General features: G+C 47.9%; 1 protein-coding gene across 1 annotated transcript in view; it reads left to right on the forward strand.

Moving 5' to 3' along the window:
• ERI3 (ERI1 exoribonuclease family member 3) overlaps positions 1-20,937 on the forward strand; it is a gene marked incomplete at its 3' end in the record, with an annotated part of 42,845 nt that extends 21,908 nt beyond the window's left edge. Inside the window, exons 4-5 of the mRNA XM_008943506.1 lie at positions 1,206-1,297; positions 20,857-20,937. Of these exons, the coding sequence (XP_008941754.1) occupies positions 1,206-1,297; positions 20,857-20,937 (173 nt within the window). The remainder of the gene's footprint in view (positions 1-1,205; positions 1,298-20,856) is intronic.
• Between the last annotated feature and the right edge of the window lie 1,353 nt (positions 20,938-22,290).

Genomic DNA, 22,290 nt, shown 5'->3' on the forward strand with positions numbered 1-22,290 from the left:
GAGCAGGTGGCAGCCGTGCGTGTCTGCAAGTGTGTACAGGTGCCTGTGCCTGCTTCTCCGGGAGGGAGGGCCCTCTTGGCTTGGATGGGTGAATGTGCATCACTGCTGGAGTGTTAGAGAAAATGGTGTCTTCTGTTTCTATGGGAGCTTTTTGGAGTGTGGAAACATTTCTGTAGATTTTTTTATTTGTACTGAAAGGGTGTTCATACAGCAGCATGTTTTCTAAGTTAAAATGAGACTCAAGTCAGGCAGATTCTCAGGCATGGTGCTTTATTCAGGAGCAGAAGGTGTCAAGTGAGGGAAAAGAGAAAGGATTACTCCTGCTGAAAAAAAAATGAAGCACTGGAAATGCTGCTAGTGGGGCTGCATAATAGCAGCTGGTCACCTGTCACCTGCCACTGGGAGATTTTGGACACGTTATTTAGTAGTTCTGTCTGGAATAAGTGTCTGTGGAGGGATGTTAGTCTAGGTTAATTCCTTCTGGCTAATCTCCAAAGTGGATGTGCATTCTCCAGCTTAATGTGGCCCATTTCTGAAATGGATCCAGAACACATGTACCTATGGGAGGTTGATCAGCAGTAGTGGATTTGCTTTAAATCCACATTGTACCCTGAACCAAGCACCACCTCAGAACCTTAAGGAGGAAAGAGATCCCCAGCCTAGAAAGGGACCTGTGGTGTTGCTTGTTACTGCCACACAATGCCTGTGTGTGCCCAGCCCTTCCATTTCTCTCCCTCTCCCATATCCTGGGAGCTGTATGAATTAAAGCATGTAAGCAATGCTGTAGGTGAGGCATGCCATCCCAGGGTGCCCCTGTTTTCTCCTCGCTGGAGGGGGCACAAGTTGCACTCACTACGAGCCCATTTGGTACAGGGAGAGGAATGGTGGAGGAGGAATGCCAGGTAGCAGTGCAGTTGCATCGTCCTGTTAACGCTGCACAACTTCCACCCCTCCACCAGCAGAGCTGCTGTGGTGTCTGATAAGATCATCTCTGCTCTGGTTGCCTGATGTCTCCTATCGGAAATCTTCAAAGGTCCAAACGTGCTGTTGTTGAGATGGCAAGCAAAGAGAGAAGAGAGAGAGGGAGAGGGTGGATAAGATCACAATTTTCTTCTCTCTTGATTGCAAGCAGCTTATCTGAGTTTAACTGTTGTGGCTCGGCCTGTCTCTGCAAAACTCATCCCCTTTTCTTGCCTTCCTTTCAGAGGGTTGACGAGTGGATGGCGAAGGAAGGCCTCTTAGATCCCAGCGTCAAGTCGATTTTTGTGACCTGTGGAGACTGGGATTTGAAAGTGATGTGAGTATGGAAGGGGAGGGAGATTTTCCTGGGCTTTATTGCTCCATGCTTGCCTGTAGTGCATATGTCTTTGTCCTCAAACCTCCAACTGTCCCTAGTCTTTGTTTCTTAGGGAAATGATGGTTTGCCATGCATAACTGGGAATGGAGGGTTCTTTAAGAAGGCAGGTGGGTGCTGGGCATGGGGTGAGGTCACTGCCTAGGATATTCTCTGTAGTGAAAAAAATCATTCAGAACCCCAAGAAAGGTGTAAACTGGAGCTTTGTGATGTTTTCCCTTTTATCCAATGCACTTTCCAAAAGGGATGGATATTTCTGAGTGCATATGTGGAACTCTGTTTCTTTACACCCAAATCAAACAATGGTCCTTGCCTGACTTCCGCATGCAAGACTTGCTTTCTGTCATCTTGGCACAGTAACTGGATGTGAATCACAGAGTAGTCTTTGGTGGAAAGGGAGTACAAGCTGAGTGTGATATGCTTCTATCTGTGTTCTTACCTTTAAGGTCATCCTCATCAGCTGGGTGACTGTACCTGCCCAGTACCAGCTGGGGACCTGCACTGGGATCTGCAGGTGTCAGTGTACAGGTGTTTTGTTGTGAAAATAGCTAGACCAGCAACCTAAAAATATTATTTAAAAAACATTTATGTTTTTTAACCTGAGGTAAATGTCTAAGAATTAGATTGGTCTAATCTGTAAGGTGTTTGCAGATCAGTGTCATATTGTGCTGAATTCACTTGGATTCCTATAGTATCTCTTCAGCTTTTCATTTCCTCAGAGTGCTAGATAAAGACTCCTGTTGTTACCATGCCAGTAAAGCATGGACTTGACACATCCAATGCTCAACTGACATCCAGAACTCGTTAGTAGTGTTACTTGGTTTTCAGTGTGACACTGGTTTCCCCAGATCGGAATCCTAAATAAACTGCACACAGCCTGGGAGCAATCAACACCCGTTCTTCCCTGCAGAGTGGTCTTTGTAGAGTGGCAGCTCCTTGGCTCTTCTTGGTATGATTAGTGAGACACAAGATATGAGGACCGAAGCAAACAGCACAAGCACTAGTGGAGATGAGAAATTTGCCATGCTCCAGACAGGAGTGTGGTATGAGAGGTTTTGAGTCAAAGTCTGGGTCTCTGCTGGGACCACGTCCAGAGGCGGTATATATTGCCACTTCTGTGTTACTGGTTTAAATTAAGAGTGAGGCTTATTTTTCTTTATGTGTCATGTTTAAACTTTTTATGAGAGACCAGCACAAGGACAGCTTCAGGGATGTGCTAAACTTGTTTCTCAGCTGTTCTTTTTTCTCAGTTCTTTACTCTGGTACTGGTGTTTCGGGAGGTCCGTTTACAACTTTTGGTGATGGTTGTGAGGAACAGAGTTACCCTTGCTCTAAGCCCATCTTTCCACTGCTTTTACAGTGGGATAACAAGGTTTCCAGATAATGATATCCTAACTTGGTGTCTGTATGGAGCGGACAACCTTCTAGGGGGTGTGTGGTGGTGTTTTTGTTTTTTTTTCCTTTTTTTTTGTTTGTTTGTTTGTTTTTATTTTGTTTTGTTTTTATTTCAGAGCTCTAAAGTGGTCAAATAGAGGTAAAGAAGAGCTGTATTTCCAGTGATCTGTAGGGGTTCTGGGGTGAGCTGGCTTAGCAGGACATGCAGTTCTGGAGCAGAAATACTCAATTCACCATTTGCAGTGGTCTCTCGCACGGATTGTGCCTCACTAGTCAGATGGAAAAGAAGACTTCACTCCTGGCCATGAGGTTGCAGGAAGTGGTTCATTTCTCCCTCCTCATTTGAAAAAAATTTTTTAAACCATTAACTTCAGAATTCACTCCTGAAGCATCTGCAGGGCAAAGCAGAAGATACATTCCATGTTGCCAGCCACACGGGTAGCGGGAGCCTGGCCGCAGCCGCTCGGCGAGCGGCCCCTCACAGGGCTCTGTCACCGGCCGGCTGCCGCAGCGCCGAGCGTCACATCTGATTAGCACCGTGCCAGTGAATGGGGCTTGAGTGAGGACTCCCTGCCAGCTCTGACTTGTCTCATTTCCCATTACTTTTATCCGTCACCACAAATGCCGAGTCTCCCTCCTGAACTAATTAAGTTTTCGTGTGTTTAGACACATTGCCAAATAGGGTTTAGCAAAGCAGAACTGAGCGTCTCTTTTTAAAGAGGGAAGGCAGAGAGCTGAAATGAGGCCGCTTAGGCAGGGAGATGGAGCCTCGGCTATGTGGAGCAGCTAGGAGGCAATTCCAGGGAATCACCCCAGGCTTCTCTGCAAGACTTGTGGTGTAGCTGGTACCATTTGCCGTGTTGAGACCACATGCTGGGCACAGAAGGCACTGGGGCAGTGGGAGGGGAGGTGATGCTGCTTGTCCACGTTTGGAGGAGTGTGTTGGTGGAAGCATTGCATGGTGGAAAACCCACTGGGCTCCAGAGGAATTCAGGACAGTGAGGTGAGTGCAGTGCTTCTTGGCTTAGGGAGTGATGCCTTGGGGCAGGTCTGTTCTTAATTCTGCTGCTCCTTTTCTCCTTTGCAATGAGAGCTGCTTGCTCAGCTGCCTGCGAGGCAAGCTGCAGTCCTCTTAACCCAGTGTCTCATGTGGTTTGGAGTTCTGTCCTCCATTGTTCTTAGCTAGACTGTTGGTGGCAAAACATGCATCCTTATTCTGGCTTCTCCAGCAATGACTTGGGTATTTAGTGCCGTTGAAGAGCTGGACAGACCTGTCTACTGTGAGTGCTTCCAGTTGGTGCGAGGACACTGGAAGGCTGCAAAGTGGGGTGAGCAAGCTGGATGGCAGGGGCATGGCTGGAACAAAGAGGAGGAATCCACAAGCCCATCAATGGCGGATGTGGAGACAGGGTAGGGAAATAGCCCTGTCAAAACCAGGAGCTGCAATATGTGTAGCACTCTTAGCTCAAAGAAAATCACCAGAGGAATAGCACTTGTCAAGGTACTGCTCTCTGCTGATGGTGCCTGACAGTATCTGAGTCTGCAGGGTTCACGATGGAAACTAAGCGGCTAAAGGACCTGTGAAACCTCTGCTTGGCTCCAGGATCTTTGTGGAATGGGGCACTGTGTGGCTACAGACTTGATTTCTTTTGGAAGATGGCAGAGCTGTTTGTCTGGCTTCCCTCTGACAACAGGGAGTGCTAGTCACAAATAGCTGGGTGCCCAGAAGAGGACAATGAGCATCTGGTAAGGGTTCATGGAGGCTCAACATGAGTTGGGATCCTTGGCCATGCCACCAAAGGCTTTATCATGGCTGTGGTGAACTTCCTCCAGAAGGAGAGTCCCTGTTGGAAGCATGCTGGAGAGTCCGTTGCATGAGAGAGCTCAGAAATGGAGCACTCATCCTCTGCTGGCTATGCTTGGATCAGCCAGCTTTCACCACTCAGTGTGTGTGAACCAGGCTGGAGTCGGGGAGACAGCAGCTCTCCTGCCACCCCTCCCCTTCCCTCTTGTTAAGATGCAATTTCTTTAATGAGGAAAACCTCTTGAGTAGGAACATCACCTTTCTGAAGGCTTGTCCTGACAAGGCAGTTCAAGCCGACAGAGTCGCATATCAACTTCAGCAAATATCAGTCACTCATTACAGAGACTCTTTTTCCCCCCCACCCCCCAGCAACACCCCTCGTTCCCAGACAAGGGAATGAATCACACTCCTGCTCTTGAATACATCATGACAAGTCGTGGTTCTAATGAGAGAGGGCCATTCATTCTAGGTGGAAAGTTCCCTGTGTCGACACAGAAATGTTATTAATTAAAAGAGAGCTACCTGAAGCAAAAGATGAAAGGAGCACCAGACCTGCCAAGCTAAAATATGAGTGGGGATACAGCATCGTTAGGCACACGGTCCTCAGGCCTCTGAGTGCTCAGCGGGGAGGATTCCTTTAGCCTGTTGCAAGGAGCTGTCCTCCAAGTTTAACAGCTCCAGGGATGGATTCAGATACCTGGCATAGTCTGATTTAGTGCTTGGACCTAGGATGGAGCTGCCATTAGTCATTATGCAAATTGCAGTGATGTGGCATTGGGTGTTGAGGGTAACGTGCCTCTGAAGGGTTGAGGGAGCCGCTGGCTGCAGGAGATGGTTTCAGTGGAAGAGAGGGTACTCGGTGTCTGCCAGGGTTGAGACCTTGTAATGTAAGCTCTTTAGTGTGGTCTGTCTCCTCTGAAATGTCAGATTGCTTCCCTGCATGTACAGGACCAGTTTGCCTGCTCTTAAGCACAATGTGCATTAATCTCAGCAACTGAAGATATGTTATTACTGTGTTTTCATAGCTACAGAGGTGAGCTATGGTGAGGTTAAGTGATATGCCTGTGGTTGTGCAGGCAGAGTCGGAGAAAGGAGCCGAAGCTGCATGTGCAGAATCTCAGACCTGCACCCTAATGTCAAGAGCATCAGTTAATCCTCCTTCCAGTTTTGGATCATTCTGCAGATGCACTGAGCATTGGTAGGTGTACCAAAGCATGTAGGCTTTGGTCTTTATACCTCTGACGTGAAGATGCTTGTACTGCACTTAACTGTGGCTGATCAGAACATGCTAATTTATGTCTTTACACAAAACTGCTGCTCAGAAGTTTTTTATTTTCTTAAATAAGTGTTAAAAGGCAAGTACTCTCTAATACAGTGATAAAACACAGTGAAGTGTCTTGAAATGTTTATAGCCCTTGGTGCTCTTCCTAGGTTGCATATTAGTAAATTCTGAGCAGTAAAATGTACCACTGCTTAATTTTATCTTACTGTTTTAATTCTTTCTTTTCAAGTTACACAGGCTGGGAGGGTACTTGCCTTCTCAGACCAGCTCTGAGTGTGGTGATGAGTTGGTCTTTCCAGCCTTCTGTCCTGGAGGGTTGGTTTGAGATTGGCCTTAGGTCACCTCTGAAGAAGGATGGATGGTGTTAATGTCCCTTGGGCATGCTATTCTTTATCACAGACCGGGAGGGGCCTGGTAGTCTCTGCCTGAGGGAGAAATTGCAGACAGCCAGGGAACTGAAAGAGTGAGTGGGACTACTTGGGTAGCTGTGGAACAGGCAGGAGAAGGCACAGGGTGGGCTGATAGGATGGCAGCTGGGCAGGAAATATGTTTAGTGGGTGGTTTTGAGAGTAACTTGAAAGTGCTGGTAATGGAAAGATAACACGGTAATCTGTGTTTAAAAAGAATAAAACAATTCCTTTCCAGCTAAAATCTCTGGATTAGCTTCTTGTTGTTGCTTTTAGTGAGAATCATTTTGCTGACCAAGCCTATGGTGTATCTCCACATGGTTACATCAGCTGAAGGGAGAGGGTGGTGTGAACTACTGTGCAGGGACGGGACTGAGTGTCCAGGGTCGGGAACCTTTCAAGTCAGCTTTGCTGATGGAGTTGTTCATGTAATTACATCCTAAAGTGCTTTGCCAAAGCTAAGAGAGGCAGCCTTGTGAGCATGCTATTCTCTAGTGCTTACAGGGAAGAGCATTGACCCCATTCACTTTTGCAACCTTGCAGTCCAGCTTTTTGTTTTTAAAGGATGTTAAATCACTTATGCAAAGTAAATTTTGGATTTTAAGATTTCCTCTCTGGACAATCTTACTTAAAATGAATATAGACACTTTTGTTACTCTTCTGCAGCAGTTCCCCTGGCTGTCTCCTCTTCTTGCCTTTGTTTGAAATCCACTGGTTGCATGAGCTTCTGCAAGTTACATTGTCTGTGTGACTCTGGGAGTGCCTTTGGATTAAGCTTTGGACATGAAATCTTTGCATAGTAGGGATCATCATGCAATGGACTATCACCTTCAAGTCTGCTACTTGTCCAGCATGTCATAGCAGAGACATTTGTCATAGTTGGCGCTGTAGTGGCCACAGATTTAATTTATTGAGCTGTGATGCTCAACGCACTCTGGGGAGCACAGACTCTGATGCCTGGGAACTGGGATCAAAGAAGTTGGAAGCAGCATGAAAGATGGTAGAGAAACTTGGAATAAATTTACAGTGTAGGGAGGAACAAGACAGGCATTGCATCAAGTACTTCATTTCCAGCACTGAACCGTTAGCATGGGGTAATGAGTGGAGAAGGTGGAATTTTCATCTCTTGAGTAACTTAGCTCAAGCTGCATTTGGAAACAATCATGCTGAACTGAATGCAAGCTGTTGGTCTCAGTGTCATCTGCTTGTACAGTAAGGAGCTGTGAGTCCCTCTGCAGCAGGGATTGTTAGCGTGAATTCGGTGTCTAGTGTTACAATGGATTCAGGGAAAAAGTTTTTGAAATCAGTGGGTCTACAGCAGATATTTGGTAAAAAGCACACCGTGGCCTCTGTCTGTATGAGAGAGCTATCTAACAGCAACTCAACACTGGTCATCCCCTGTCCTGCAGAAGTGAAAACTGGCTGGCTTGAGGACTGCAACAGATACCGCTGGAGGGCTGTTTGCCATCTGAGTTTTGTTGTCTTCCACATGTATGAAAGATAAGATTAGCTTCACAAAGTATACATTTTATTACTTAAAAAAGCTTAATTTTTCTAGTGTTAGACAGCCATAGTGTTTCATGCTGGGGCTAAAGTGTCAGCTGTCTCCCTTTGGATCCCAACTCTTCTTACTTCCAAGCTGAAGCAAAGCAGTTGTGTTGGCACCAGTGCTGCCCTCCCAGTGGCTTTGCTGGGACTGGTCTTCTCATGGCTTCTCTGCTTGGAGAGCTCTGCTTTGAAAATACTGCTAGCCTGGGAGCAGCATCCTTCCCCTTCCACTTGCTCTGTTCAAACCTTGTGTTAGTCAGTAGCTTTCTTGAAAGAATTTTTGTTTGTTTGTTTGCATGCTTCTTTCCTTTTGGGAGCCATTTTCCTGGATGGGTTCAGTCCCTTTCCTCCTGAAGCTCCTGGCTGGCAAAGACCTACTGGGCCATCTTGAGGTCATCCCTGGTATTTTCCCTCCAGCGTGTTCTCATGTGCCTTGTCCAGTGACTCCCTGTCCTGAGGAGTGGATGTTTGGGTGTGTGCAGGATTCACAGGAGGATGCTGGATCTGCAGACTAACTTTTTGAGCTGAGTCCATTCCACGTTGGAGTCACCTTTTTTCTGTGTCTTTGACCAGGCTGCTGCCCTTAGCCTGGCACCCCAAAGATGGTGTCTTGTGTTCAGAAATTGCTCTGGACCAGGTGTTGGCAATGGTGTGAGGCGTGTGAACGTGGTACTAGAAGAGTGAGCAGAATAGAGGAGTTGAGGGAGGACGACTGAGGAAGCAGTGCGGTGGTCTGGCTGGGCTGTGTGGAGGAAGCTCATGCTGCCCAGGACTTTGTCCTGCCTTGGTCCCAGCAGCTTTGTCTGCCTGTCTTTGAGAAAAGCTTTCTCCTCTCCTGCCAAGCATCTGCAATCTGGAACACCCTTTGTCTTCCCTCTGTAAGTGCCTCTTGGTCATCTCTAATTTCCCTACTTCAGTTTTTCCATCTTGGGTGTTGAGCCAGGTCTCGGTGCTGACCGTTTATCAGCATTCTGGAGGTGAGTTCAGCTCCTTGTCCCTGCCTGGAGTCATGTGTGTCCCCTGCATTCTGGGTAGAGGGAGGAGGCTTGTGAGAGGTTGCCAAGACCTCTCCTCCAGCTCACTGTACTCCCAGCTCTGAAGAGAACTGTTACATTTTTATGGACCATTTAGCTTCCCAATGGTGATCCTAATTCTTCACAGCATGTATGTGCCATTTCTTGGTTATTAAAAGGACCCCTGAAAAGGAGCTGCCCTCTGAGTCAGTGCTCTTCCATGCAGTTAATTGCAGGAGGGTTTTGCTTAGACTGTGAGGCTTACTATTTCCAAACTCTCCCTGTGCTAAGAGGGTGAATTAATACCCATGTCCCTCCATGGCTGCAAGGACTGACCCTTTGCGCCATCCGTAAGCAGGCGGGGGAAGAACACTTCTGCCAGGAGTAGTTCAAACTTGGAGCTGCTCTGGAGGAAGTCCATTTACTTTCTGCATAGAGATCAAGAGTGCTTCAAGGGATGGCTGGCCAGGTGTCTTCAGTCTTTCATCTCTATATACTTAAATTGTGTGACACTTCGAGTGCCAAAATAGCTTCCATTCTTTGGAGGCCCAAGCAAGCTCCATGCTTACTGGGAAAGGAGTGATTATCTTGGACTGACACATCAGCCAAGGAATGGATGGCTGTGGTTGCACAGCAAGGGAGGGAGAGATGGATGGATGGACAGACGGATGGATGGAGGTTCAAGGGGAGGTTCTTGTCAGGTCACCACACTACATATGAGCAAACAGAGACAGCAAGCCATAAGGCTGTGGATTTCAAGTCTGAGGAATCTGCCAAGGTCCCCTGGCATTGCGAAATGCCAAAGTGAAACATTCCTGCCACGTGGAGCACAGCAGTGTGCTGGAATTAATGAGACTGGTGTAGGGAGAGCACACATGGCTGTGCAAGGGTGATAGGATTAGGCAGGGGTTTGTGTCAGCATTGCCATGCTTGGGCTAATGGCAAGACCACGTGAAAAGAAACTGGAGCTTACAAGGAGAATGCTAAAAGTCAGCAATTGCCCAATTTTTTTGCGTTTGCTGCAGGCCTGAAGCAAATCGCTGGTTTAAGGGGCTCTAAGCACCTGGGTCTTGCACTGGATTTACAGGTAAGGTGAGGGCTAAGTAATTAATTCCTCTTGCTGTGACCAGGATGGGAGATGATTCTGACTTGCCACTTCTCCTCAGAAGTTTCTTCAGAAGCTGGTAAGGACTCTGGTTGTGAAACCCAGCAAGCAAAGAGGATCCCTGGGTGCCTGACAATTCCTTTTCTCTACTGGTTCTTTCTTGCAGGCAGCCTCAGGCTGCCTGTCTCTTTGTTAAGAGAGTGACAGCAATGTGACACCGTGAAAATAATTACTAACAAATCACGGTGGTGACTGCAAACAGCTCGCTGTCTTCAGAGGCATGTCAGGGAGCATTAGAGCAGGGCCGTGGGAGCGGCAGAGTGGCTAGGGGCTCTTTCTCTGCTCTAGGCTGAGGGAAGATCTTCAGAGACCTTTGGCACCCACCACCCCCACATCATTCCCTTCTCATTGGCTTTTTCTTTCTTTCCTCCCTTTCCTGCCTTTGCCATCAATAATTAAGCCCATTAATTGCACAGTGAGTTCAGGAAAGCTGAGAACGGTAAGACCGGGCTTCTGCCTGCTATGGATTCAGCAACCAGCCACAGAGCAGTGGGGGATTTTCTGGAGGGATATCATGGGCAGAAGCACATCCAAGCTGTGTTTCCTATCTTGCTGCCCTTGTGGCCATTACTACCCAAGGCAGTAATGTTTATTAGCTGTGTGCCCCTAGGAATTCATGGGCTGCTGGTACAGTTGAAGAATTGCCTGTGTCCTTGTCCCTGGGAGTCTATAGTCTCAGTGAACCTGAAAGGAGGTGTGTATCTGTTTAGAGCATCATGGCAAATGTGCAGACAGCTGGCATCTCCAGACAAAAAATGGGCAGAGGAATGAGAGGTCCTTCCAGGATGCAGCAGGGATGGTACCAATCAGCATGACTGAAGCTGCAGGTGATGATGATTCTTCAGAGAATGAATATTGGACAGGTCATGGGTGAAGTAGGTAGTTGGTACCAAGCAGAGCATCTGGAGGAGTCCCTGCAGGGATGAGGTTGCTGTGGCTGTGCTAGACTAGGGACCCTTCTGCAGAGCTAGACAGAGTCTGAGGAGAAGCTTTCTATAAAGACTTTCATTATATTGCTATTAAGCTCCCTCCAAAGGGAGGGTCTAGCAGAGATACCGATAGGAAACTGGAAAGTAGCTGCTAGCTGCAGTGTCTTTCAGCAGAATTGAGAAACAAACCCCTGGGTAACATTTGAGAAGAGAGCTCACAGCCTCCCCTCCCTGTTCTTGGTATTATTTAATGTTCTGGTTTGAGAACGGGCTGTGCCATCTGGCAGCTACCCATGCAGAGGAGCGCCCTGCAAGGGGAAGCAGAAGATGCGTGTGGGAGCCCACTCCCAGGCACCTGCTCCAGCAAGCAGCCCTCTTTCCCATTCCCCTAGTTACTCAAGTGATTTTCCCAACTGTCATATCTGTAAATAATGTTGCTGGCATGTCTAGCTAGATGCAGAGTGGCGGTGGAGGGGGGAGGGCTGGCGCTGAGGGTGGCTGTAACAGCCCCTCTCCCCGACTCATACAATATTTATGCAGGGCTGGGAGTCGGCGGCACTGACCTCTGGGTCGTGCTGTTAAACAGCTCCCGCAGCCCCTGCATCCTAATTGCTGCACTTGTCCTTTGCTCTGGAGGATTCGCTGCTCCTTCTCTCTGGCGAGGCAAATACTAATGGTAGCTTGTGCTTGGAGGTGGGGAGCGGTCTCTTTCCTGCAAGGAAAAGACAAACTTGTTTCTCCTCACGCTGATGTAATTTGCAACTGCACAGAAACTTGTGCTCAGACCCTGTTACATGAAGTGCCGGGCTCCCTGATGCTGCTGAGAGCCCCTGGAGCTGTTGTGCATGTAATTTTGGGTTGTGTATCATCAGAGGGGATGGGGAGGGGGTCCACTCCATCCCACTGGCTCCTTGTAGGGTTTCTGTCTTCTCTTTAGTGGGAAGAGGAAGGAAGAGGCAATCACACAAGTCAGTTGAGAGTAAACCTGGAAGATGTGGTACCAGAGAAGGGCAAGTAATTCAAGAAGACCCAAAAGATAAAGCTCTTGGATTGCTAAAGCTGCTTCAGCTTTCCCCCATGCTGTTTGGCTGGTTTCTGTCCTGTTTGGGGCTTCATGTCGGGTGTCTGCGCGTCCAGTGACCTGACTGGCCACCCACGTCCTTTATCCTGCTTTCCTGAGTTGGCAGGTCCCCTTTGTGACTGGAAAAGTGCTGTTTAGGCTGGAGACTAATGGCCTTTAAGTGACATGATTGTATTATGTTAAGCGTCTATAGGCTTTACCATTAGGCACTAAACAGTTTATGACTCATAGCAGAGAAGCCCTTGTCCTAAAGAGTTTATACACTAAACGGTCTGGACAGGCAGGGGATGGGAGAGGCAAGGTTTCCTCCTGCCTGTTGCGCCACCACAGTTCTGAGGAAGGACTATGACAGGACAAGTCTTCTCAGTTTTACAGCGGCGCTTTGCTCTAGGTCTTTGCTCTGGTTTCCTGGGGGAAATGCTTCTGCAATGAGAGTTATGCAGTGGGAGGAGAAGCATGTTTAATTTTAGCTTAGTTTTTGTGCGTGTTTTGGTTTTGAGGGGGCTTAGACATGATGTGTTGTGCGTGCATCCATTGCATCAAATATATTCTCTTATTCGGTGCCTAATTACAGTATTCTGCAGCAGGAACCTGAGTGTCTTCTCTTAAAACAGGTATTATGCAGGGGACTGGCCGATTACTAAATTAGTGTCTGTATAAAAGACTTCATAGGAGACTGCATAGACTGAGAAAGGACACGCTCTGTGTAATCAGGCTCTGCTGCAGAGTGAATCACAGAATTATTTAAATAGCCATCTCTAATCCAGCCCCCTGCTCAAAGCAGAACTAACGTCAGACTTGGATCGGGTTGCTCAGGGTCTTCTCCGGACGAGTTTGAATGTGTCCAGGGGAGGAGGTTCTGTCACCAGTCTGTTCCAGTGCTTTATTAGCTGCACAGTGAACAGTTTTTCCTGATGACAAACTGGAAGTTCACTACCTGCATCCTGTGGTCGTGTCTAGTGACTTTCACTGAGAACATGCCTGCGTGGTAGATGGACACAGTATTTGATTTTGTACACTCCTATTCATAAGATACTGTATTTATCATATATTATCAAATGATATATATCAAATAAATATATTTGAAATCAAATAAATATCATATATTTATCATATTTAGTAAGCAGAGGGACTGTGCCGCAAGCTAGTGTGTGGAAGTCTGTTTCTAAGGGTTTTTCTTAGTGTGAGGTTCCCAAGGCTGGGGAGGTGACCTCAACCCTGGAGACTTCCATGTTTCTCTTTCCTAGGGAGCAGCATCATGCATTTCTGATGTCAAGTTCACCTGTTTGTCCCTCCTGTCTGGAAGGTGTGGTGAGAGCATTTGCTCTACCTTTAACCCATTTGCAGAACTCTGTATGGAGGAGTGCAAAGCTTCTGCCTGCTGCACTCCTAACCTCAGCTGAACTGTGGAGCCAATGAGCTCTGGTTTCCTGCATGGTAATTAAGTAGTTATTTAAAAAACAAAAGGCTCTATTCTGATCCTGCTCTCACTGGCTACTCACTAACTCCAGGTAGAGCTACTCCAGGTTTACTCCCATACACGTAGCAGCAGAATCAGGCCCAGTAAATAGAGCTATGGATCTTTTTAAGAGAAGCTGTTAAGCGGTAGCACACAGATTTATTGTAGCATCATGTGTGCGCAATTGTTGATGAACATCTTCTGTTGGAGGCTGAATACCTGCTGTGTTACAGCCTTGCTTTTAATGTTGAGATAGCATCTCTGCCAGCATCTAGCTGGCGAACAGACAGATACCCATAAAAGGGCCGGATCTCGCATGGTGTTAAACGCCTTCATGTTTCATTAAGGTTGATGGCAGTGGAAAGCACGCAGTGCTTTACAGGATGAGCGAGTCACAATGAGCCACTTGCCCTGTGTGTTTTTTGTGGCAGAATTATTTTGCTAGTCTGTATGTTGCTCTGGTTGCAGTCTGGGGTAACAGCCTTTTCTGTTTGCAGGCTAGCTGCTTGGAAAGCATGGATGTTGAGGTTCTCCCAAATTTTGTAATACCCAGCAAAACTTTAAAGAAGAGGGATCTGGCTGTTAAGATACGATGGATGTTCAGGCATTTTGGCCAGTCCTGCTGTGAGTCCCAAGCATTAAGGCTTGCAGCTTGCTTTTTAAGCTTCCTAGGCAGGATTATTCTTGGTAGAGAGAGAAAGCAGTGCTGTCCACAATGGGTGTCACAGAAAAAGCAAGGAAGGTCTGAAAGTGCCAGGTATTAGCCTCGATGCTTAGCCTGAGCTTTTGGGCCTCATTACACTAATCCAATTAAAGACTGATGGAAGAAGATAACACACACTCCAGTGAAGGGGTTTGTGTGGTGACTGCTTTTCTTCCTGGGCAGCTGGAGTGGCCCTAGTTATCATGTGCATCACCACACCTCCCCGGGCCCTGCAGACCCACTGCTGCCTCCACACGCCATGGTGTGTGCTCTTCTCCTGCACCGTGGTCTCTCTTATTACTAATGGAGCATGGATGCATTTTAGCTGCTGGTCAGCCCTCATTAATATCCAGAGATGACAGGTTGACATTTGTAAAGAAGACTTGCACTGACCTTCATGTTGTGCATCGGTGCGGTTGCCATGCGGTGCCCTGTGCTGAATGCTTCTTCCTCCGCTGCCTCAGGAATGCATTTATGTTAGCAAAGGGACAGGCTGCTCTGTAACCCTTTGCTGCTGCTTGGAGCACAGGCAGCCTGTCTGGATGTCTTTACATCCCTCTGCCCATCCCAAGAATTTGTCCCTGTAGAACCTCCACTCATGCCAGCGAATGGGCCTGGGGGGTGTTGGAGTTGCACCTGTGGTTCCTTCTGGAGTTTGTTTTTTGGGTACTGGGGCCTTAACAGAAGACAGCTTCATGCCAGCACCAGTGTCCTGTCTGCTTCCTTTTCCTGGCTCCTGTCTGGGGATGCAGCAGAAGAAAAGGCTGCACTGCCCAGGCACCCTGCACGCTGTCAGTTGCCCATCTCTCCCCTGACCCACCCCATGCCGGCTCGAGGACTGCTGCAGCCCGCTTGGCAATGACATTTGTTAACAGAGGGGGCTTTGAAAAACGGCAGGCTGCTCCTGCAAAGGCCGCTCGCTGTAGCTCCATCTCCTCCTCTTGCCAGCCCGTGTGAGGCAATGGCGGCTGGCATTGAAATTCATTAGTGTTTCCTGACAGGCGATGGAGGCTCGCTCTGTCTGTTCCCACTTCCCTGCTTCACGCACGCTGATATTTAAAGCTGATGTGTGGCTCGTAGGCTTGTTGCACTGTGACAAGTTTGGGGGTGGCTGAGAGAACTGAGAGGGTGGAAGGAAAGCAAAGAGGAAGGGAAATGGGACCTGTCTGAGGGTTTCTGAGAAAGCCCAGGGCTTTTCAGACCCTCTCCAAATGTATTGTCTTTCTGCAGCTACTGCTTGTGAATTTTAAGTGCAGCTATGCCAGGATGGTTTGTCCAGCCCTGAAAGGGATGGCACTGTAAGTGTGCTCGGTGAGAGTGGGATGCAATCACCTGGCAAGGGCTCACCCAGCAGGAAGCAAGGGCAGGGGGCTCCTTCTCCAGCCCCTTGGCAGGTCTGTGGGTCTGATGAGCATATGAGTGGGGTGCCAGAAGTCTGGCAGGGAGTTCCTCCCTCCATCCATCACTTTAGGCAGAAATGTGAGGGGAGGCTGGCTCAGCTCTTACCTCTTTGCACTAGTGGCACAGTAACTCCTGCAGTGGGCAGGTGACCTCTCCCTACTGAAGCCTTGGCTAATTCAGGAAATCTACTCCAGTCTAACTTGAATTATTGGGATGGGAGAGTTGGGCTGGAGTGTGGGGTTGGGTTTTTTTGGAGGTGTGTGTCAGCGTGCTTCAATTTCCCCAGGCTGCGGCATGGCTTAGGCTGTGCTGTGTGCCTGGAGCGGGTGCTGTGGCATCATGCTGTCGGAAACCTCCTGGCCCAACATGGTGCTTTGGGCAAAACCCAACCAGGCTTTCTGCCCCTCTGTGGCGTGCTTCTGAAGACTCAGTGCTTTGGAGCAGGGTCTCACCCGTTTGCATTCCCAAGCAACTCTGTGTGCTGGGACTTACCATTTCAACCAAGTTTGGATCAACCTAGGGCTTCCTCTTTGGGAGGGTGTGGGTTTACCTCAACCGCTTTTAAATTCCTAGCTTGGTTCCAGCTCATATGAGGTTCAGTGCAGATAGATGTGGCTTTGCCTGTCATGGTGCTGCTTCTTTCTAAAACATCTCAGGTGCCTTAGCACAGCATGTTATTCCCTCTCTAGCTTTCTAAGAAAGAGCACCCAGTCTTTCTTCTTAGCCTGGTAGAAATCCCACCCTGCATCAAAACAGAGCAATACCTCTGTGCCGCATGGTCAGGAGGGATGCCTTGACCAGCCTTGCTTTGAACTAGGGTGCAAGGCTGAGATGGTTTGACATCTCCTTTCATTGTCTGTCACCTTGTTGCTGTTGTGTGCTGCAGCATCCAAGCAGCTTCCTTCAGGCTTTCTAGTCCTCCTCCAGTGAAGGATTTCCAGGGCAGGAGCCTGCCTGCCCTCTCCTTTGAAACTCGATGCAGTGGGGTAGACCAGGACACAATTAAAATGTTCTGCATCTCTTACAATACATGGTCTCCAGGGCACGGATTTTTTGGAAGGCTGAGACCAGGTCTGTAAATACCAAGATTTAATGTCCCTTTATCTTCCCCATAGAGGGACTTATTCTTTTAACTGGCTCAATATCAATACACCCTGTGTGTAAAAAGTGGCCCAATTTCTTTGTCTCCTGACATCCTGAACCCAGAAGCAGATGGACGTTAACCAGCTCTGATTAGTTGGGAGAATCAAGCATTAATTTTTTATATGCCAGGACCACCTGAGTAATGGAAATCAATTACAGCTGCCCCTCCCCCTTCCATATTAATGTGGTGGCTCGGAGCAGAGATGGAGGAACCTGTTGAAATTAGAAACCCCTATTTCTTAGTTTGACCCCCTAGATAATTAGGGTTAAATTGATACGCTATCACACTGGTGACACATTTTATCTGCCTCTGTTTGTACAAGAGGATACAATAGTGGAGGAAGGACCAATTTGTGCCCTGCTCTAGCTAACCAGACTGAGATAAAAGGTGTCACTAGTACGATAACGTTCTTGCCTCATGCTCCTTTATTGTTGCTCAATTTACCTTTTTTTTTTTTTTAATCCTGTTCTTTTTCTTTCAATACCCTTGGTCATATTTTAACTCCATGCCATCGCATAATGACGCCCTGCTAAATGTGTGTGGAGATAGGCAACTCTGGCTGACAGCCTTCCCTGATAACCGAATTCCAGCCCATCCATCACTAGGCTGCTCTCCTTAACTTAAGGAAAGTGATAACTAAAGCAAGGCCGTTTATCACCGCCGAGCTGTGCGCTTCTTGCTGCTTTGGAGAGAGCTGGCTTCAACAGGAGAAATGCAGCCATATCACCTGCTCTTCTATTTGCATCCCATTCATCTCCAGGCTCCATTTGCCCTGCAGAGTGGGGGAGCAGGGGTGGGTGGAAACTGGGAGCCTGGGGTGATAAAAACTCCCTGAAAATGGTGCAGAGCTGCCACTCCTGACCACAGTCCAAGGAGGACTTGGACTTGCTTGGCTGCTGGAGAAGAGCACGCTGTCTAATGTCGCTTGCTCTTCTGCCCAAAGGGGAGCTGTATTTTAGGAGTGGGCAGAGGTTGTGCTCTCCCGTCCCTCCTGATGGGAGGGCAGGCTTTACCAGAGCTGCAGCAGAGGCTGGAAAACCCCACAGCCATTTTCAAGTTTCTCTCTATCGAGTGCAATTATACCTGAAGCTACAGCATTTGGCTGCTGGGGTGGTTTTGAGAACCAGCTTCCTTTCAGAGGAGTGAGAGCTGAGGAAAAGACATTGCAGGACTGTTTTCCTTCCAGGAGCTACCCGGAGACCTGGTTTCTGTGCAGTGAGAGCTCCTGGTTCCCTCTGCTGGGAGTGCTGCTTACCCAGACTAGTCCAGACCCACATGGCAATCCTTTGCTAAAGGCAAGTGCATTAAGTGGCTGTATCCTTGCTGGCATGGGGCCACCAGGCATGCATCTTTCAGCTGGAGGAGTAGGCTGACCCTTTGGACTGTGCTGCTGACAGCCTGCCCAGGTTATAGCAAGAGTGTAGGTCTTCCAGTGCTTGAAAAACTTGGTGAAGTCTTTCTGGTGCTAATGTGAAATGAGGGGAGCACAGGCACAGAGGGGGAGGGGGAATGTCCTTAGGTCACACAGCTTCACAGGCAGTTTCTGGGGTTGTTACTTGTTTGCAAAAATGCGTCATTTATTTAGTTGACATATTTATTTGGAGCATTTATTTTCTCCAATTAAAGACCTACTGTCCAGTGCCGAGGGCATACTGCCATCAGTCTCGGGGTGGAAGTAGAACCAGGCTGTCCAGTTTGCTGGGCCTTTTGGTCCCACAGGGATGGAAAAGCTTTAGACGTCATTCGTTGCACTGCATGGTTAGCTGTCAATTCCTGTGGTTAACAAGGGCAATGCTGCACTTGCTTCTTCTGGGCCCTATCCAAACGTTAGGTGAATTGATAATTATTCCTCTAACTCAAGCTAGATTGAGACCTGTATTAATGGAAACCTCCTGGGTTGAGAGGAGAAACTCAGCTTTTAGTAATATACCTTTTGCTAGCTGCTGTCATCATTCTCTCTAACTAAATGTGAACAGTCCAAGAGAGGTTGAGCTGATCACGTATCCGTATTTAGAATGGTCATTTGGTTTAGATGGTTTCTTTTCTTGTGATCTTTTTTGATTTGGGCACCAGAAGAAAGCAGCTTTCCTGGAGAAAGAGCTTTCTTAGCATGATGATTTGGGTTAGTGCAGTCTGTTCAACTCCAGGATGTCATGGGCATATGTGCAGTGGCTGTAAATTGCGTGGGCCCTGCTCTGTTTCTGGGATGCCTCTGCAGTTGTGAGGAGTCACTCCAGGTGGTTTATTTCAGCACAATGGTGCTGGCATCAGATGAGCCGTGCCCAGAGATGAGGCTGTGCTGCCAAGTCACATTGCTTACCCTGCAAATTACCGTAGCCCTGCTGCTTGCAAGCTCATTCTTTTGGCAGGCTTCCTGCTCTCCCAAGAGATTCCTGTGGACCTCCCTATTCAAATATGTTTGTATGACTTAAATTATTGCTGCTGAATGATGACATGTACATCTTTTCGGGACCAGGCATTTGGTTTTGGCACAGGGAGTCTACTTCTTTCTTAGCCTAAGCAGGGCTCACAAAGCCAGTACGCTGGTGGCCACCAGTGTGTACTGATGGCTCCATTAGTGACAAATTGCCAGGAGATTCCCCTGGATAGTTTGCCAGCTTTCTTCCTTTTCTTCCCATAGAAATGGAGGCAGCAGCAAGACCACACCACTCTGATACTGCACTGCCCTGAGTGTCACTTTATCTGCAAGTGTCCCTTTTCCATTTCCTTACTTGGAAATCTGCTTGTAGGTCTGAAGAGATGCTGCCCTGTTCACCAGAGGGTTTGAAGCTGAGCTGAGCACTTGGGTGATGGGGCACCACAGCCCAGGATGGCGTATCTAGCTTGTATCCACATCTGACCAGAGCTTCTTCCTGAATTTCAGCCTTGATTCTGGAGTCCAGTCTGGATTATTCAGTCTTTCCTCTATGGAGACTGAGAGAAGAATTTGCCCTGGACATGGTCTGTGCTGGGATGTTTGAGAAGCTGATGCTGACACTCACAGCTCTTCCTTCGTCCAGTACAACCTCCTCTGGCAGCTCCCAAGTGCCCAAGGAAGTTGTGAGATTCCCCACCCTCCCTCTGTTTGCAAAAGCTGATTTCTGGGGTTGTGGCTTTTAACATGCACAAGCAGCTGTAATTTAGTCATTTATTTAGTCGATGTATTTATTTGGGATGTTCCTTTGCTTCAGTTAAAGATCCTGTGACCAGTGCCCCAGGCATGCTCAGCAGTATGTGAATGAACAAGATCCATCAATTACTCTTGATCAGATCAAAACAGCTGGGGAAAACTCACATAACTCTTCTCCCTGCATGGCTTTGCCACTCAGCCTTCCCCATCTGAGGGGCACGTTGTAGACACATGGGGTTCAGCACAGTGTGGGAGAAACAGCTTTCCAAATCCTGGGGTCCTGTTGATCCTCCACGCAATCCGCTCCCTTACCAGTGCTGGTTTGTTTTGTGAGCCCTTTTCTGGTGGCTCATGGTAGGATGGGAGAGGTTACATATGTGTGCTTGCAGCTCTGGCTGCTGATGCTCAAACCTGCAGCGAGACAGTGTGCAGCACCTTGCATCTTCAGAGTTGTGACTGCTCTCTTTTTCCAGGCATCTGCTTGGAAAGCAGTCTCTGCTTTCTTAGCCCAAAAATGTTGCTCCTGCACCATTATTACCCAAAAAAATAGAATGCATTGGTGCCTCCTTCCCTCATGTCTCATTCAGTGTTTTAACCATAAGGGCCAGACGGAAGAGCACCAGGACATGGCAGGTGAATTGTCAGTCCTTCTGTCTGCCCTGTAAGCCACTGGCTGAGCAGGATGGTTTTGTGGGGATTTGTGGTGAGTTCACTTAGCTAAGGACAGCCCGGATGCTCCAGTCATTTTTCTGTGGTAGCTACTGTGGGGAAGAGCTATGTGCTGCACATGCACACAGCTCCTGTTCAAAATGTTCAGTCTGGAAGGTGTCAGCAGCCTGGATGTGGCTGGATGTATGTAAGTCTTCAGCCCAACTGTGCTCTCCTGACTTTTTTTTTGCCAAGAGCTATGATCCTGATGTGCAGCGTGTTACAGCAGGCTTGAGGGTCTCTTCCATCTCAGAACAAATGCACTTAAGAAAACAGAGTTTGTGTTGTCAGGACACTGATTGAACCAAACCTGCTCTCTTTTCTGTCTTACAGGTTACCAGGACAATGCCAGTACTTAGGGCTGCCAGTCGCTGATTACTTCAAACAGTGGATTAATCTGAAAAAGGTACTTTTGTGCAAACTCCCATCTCCCAATATCTCCCCTCCCCTTGTCCTTCTCCTTTCCTCTTTAAGATGATGTCTAATAACTACTGCTGTTTTGCATTGAAATGAGTTATTTTCTCAGATGCTGGGCTGAGCGAGTCCTCCAGCTCCCTATTGTATCTCCTCTAATAGAGTCTTCCTGTACTTGATGGGATGTGTTCTGCAGCTGGGGAGAATCCCATTGTGGCAGGCACATGCAGTGTCTCCGCATAATAGTGGGACACTGTGAGGCCCCTCTTTAGCAAAGGTTGTCCTGGCCCCAGTGTTGCTGACCCTGTTTCGTTTTGCAGCTGTAGAAGGCTCCTAGGAGCTCGATTCCCTTCAGATCAAATTCTGGTTGAAATAATCCCAAATAAAAATCAGTCTTCTCCCATTGTGCTGTGGGGAAGGGGAGCTGTCTCGGCAGCGTGTCCACCTAAGGAACCAGTGATCGCTTTGCAAAGCAAAACGCGTTGGACCCTGCTGCCTTGTGTTGCTCCACGCTTTCTCTGGGGGCTAAAGAGCAGCCTGCTGTTCATCCATAGGATCTCCTGGCACAGCTGCTCCATTGCACGGAAAAATGTGGTGATGCCATAAGCCACAAATCAAAGCGGGAAGAGAAGAATAAGTGTGATTACAAGCAGTAGCGGGGCGGGGGGGGCACCTGGGGTGTGTGCCCAGGAGAAACCAGGGTGGTCCTTCTGCTTAAACCTTTGGGTGAGTAAGATTCCCTTCCTCCATCCAATTTAATGTTTTATTTGGGTTTCTGTGCCTTTTCCTGATAATGAGAGCTCTCGGTAAGCAGAATTTGCTTGTAAACAGCTCGTTGTACTTGTGGGCTTTTCTTTTGTTCTTTTATTTATTTATTGTTTTAACTGGAAGCATGAGTGACAGGCTGAGTAGCCGCAGAAGGACAATTTGCATTATCTGTTCCATCAAATAGGGTAGAACGTGAACTTAACAAGGGATGCTGGCAGCACATTCCCAGCTGAACTTGTCAAAGGGTCTTGTATTTCCCTGCTGTCAGAGCAAATCTTTTGGCTGATTGCTGGTCCTCGGTAAATGAAATCTGAAAGCACATTGGGGCATTCTGCAGTTCAGTGACCATTAATGATCGCCATTTGAAGTTCACTAAACTTCCGGTGAATGGATAGCAACTATATAACCAGCAGGTTGAGGGGCTGAAGAGTAATAATATTTAAAAACAAATAAAAAAAATCCCTGTGTTCCGTGATGCTTGGTAAGAAGTAGGTTGATCCAGCCATGCTCCTCCTCTGGGCCTCAGCATGAGTGACTGATGGCTCTTTCCCATCGTTTGAGGCTCTTGGATTTAGTGTGCTAGGA

Source organism: Merops nubicus, unplaced genomic scaffold, assembly GCF_000691845.1.
Source record: "Merops nubicus isolate BGI_N331 unplaced genomic scaffold, ASM69184v1 scaffold21477, whole genome shotgun sequence".
NCBI lineage: Eukaryota > Metazoa > Chordata > Aves > Coraciiformes > Meropidae > Merops > Merops nubicus.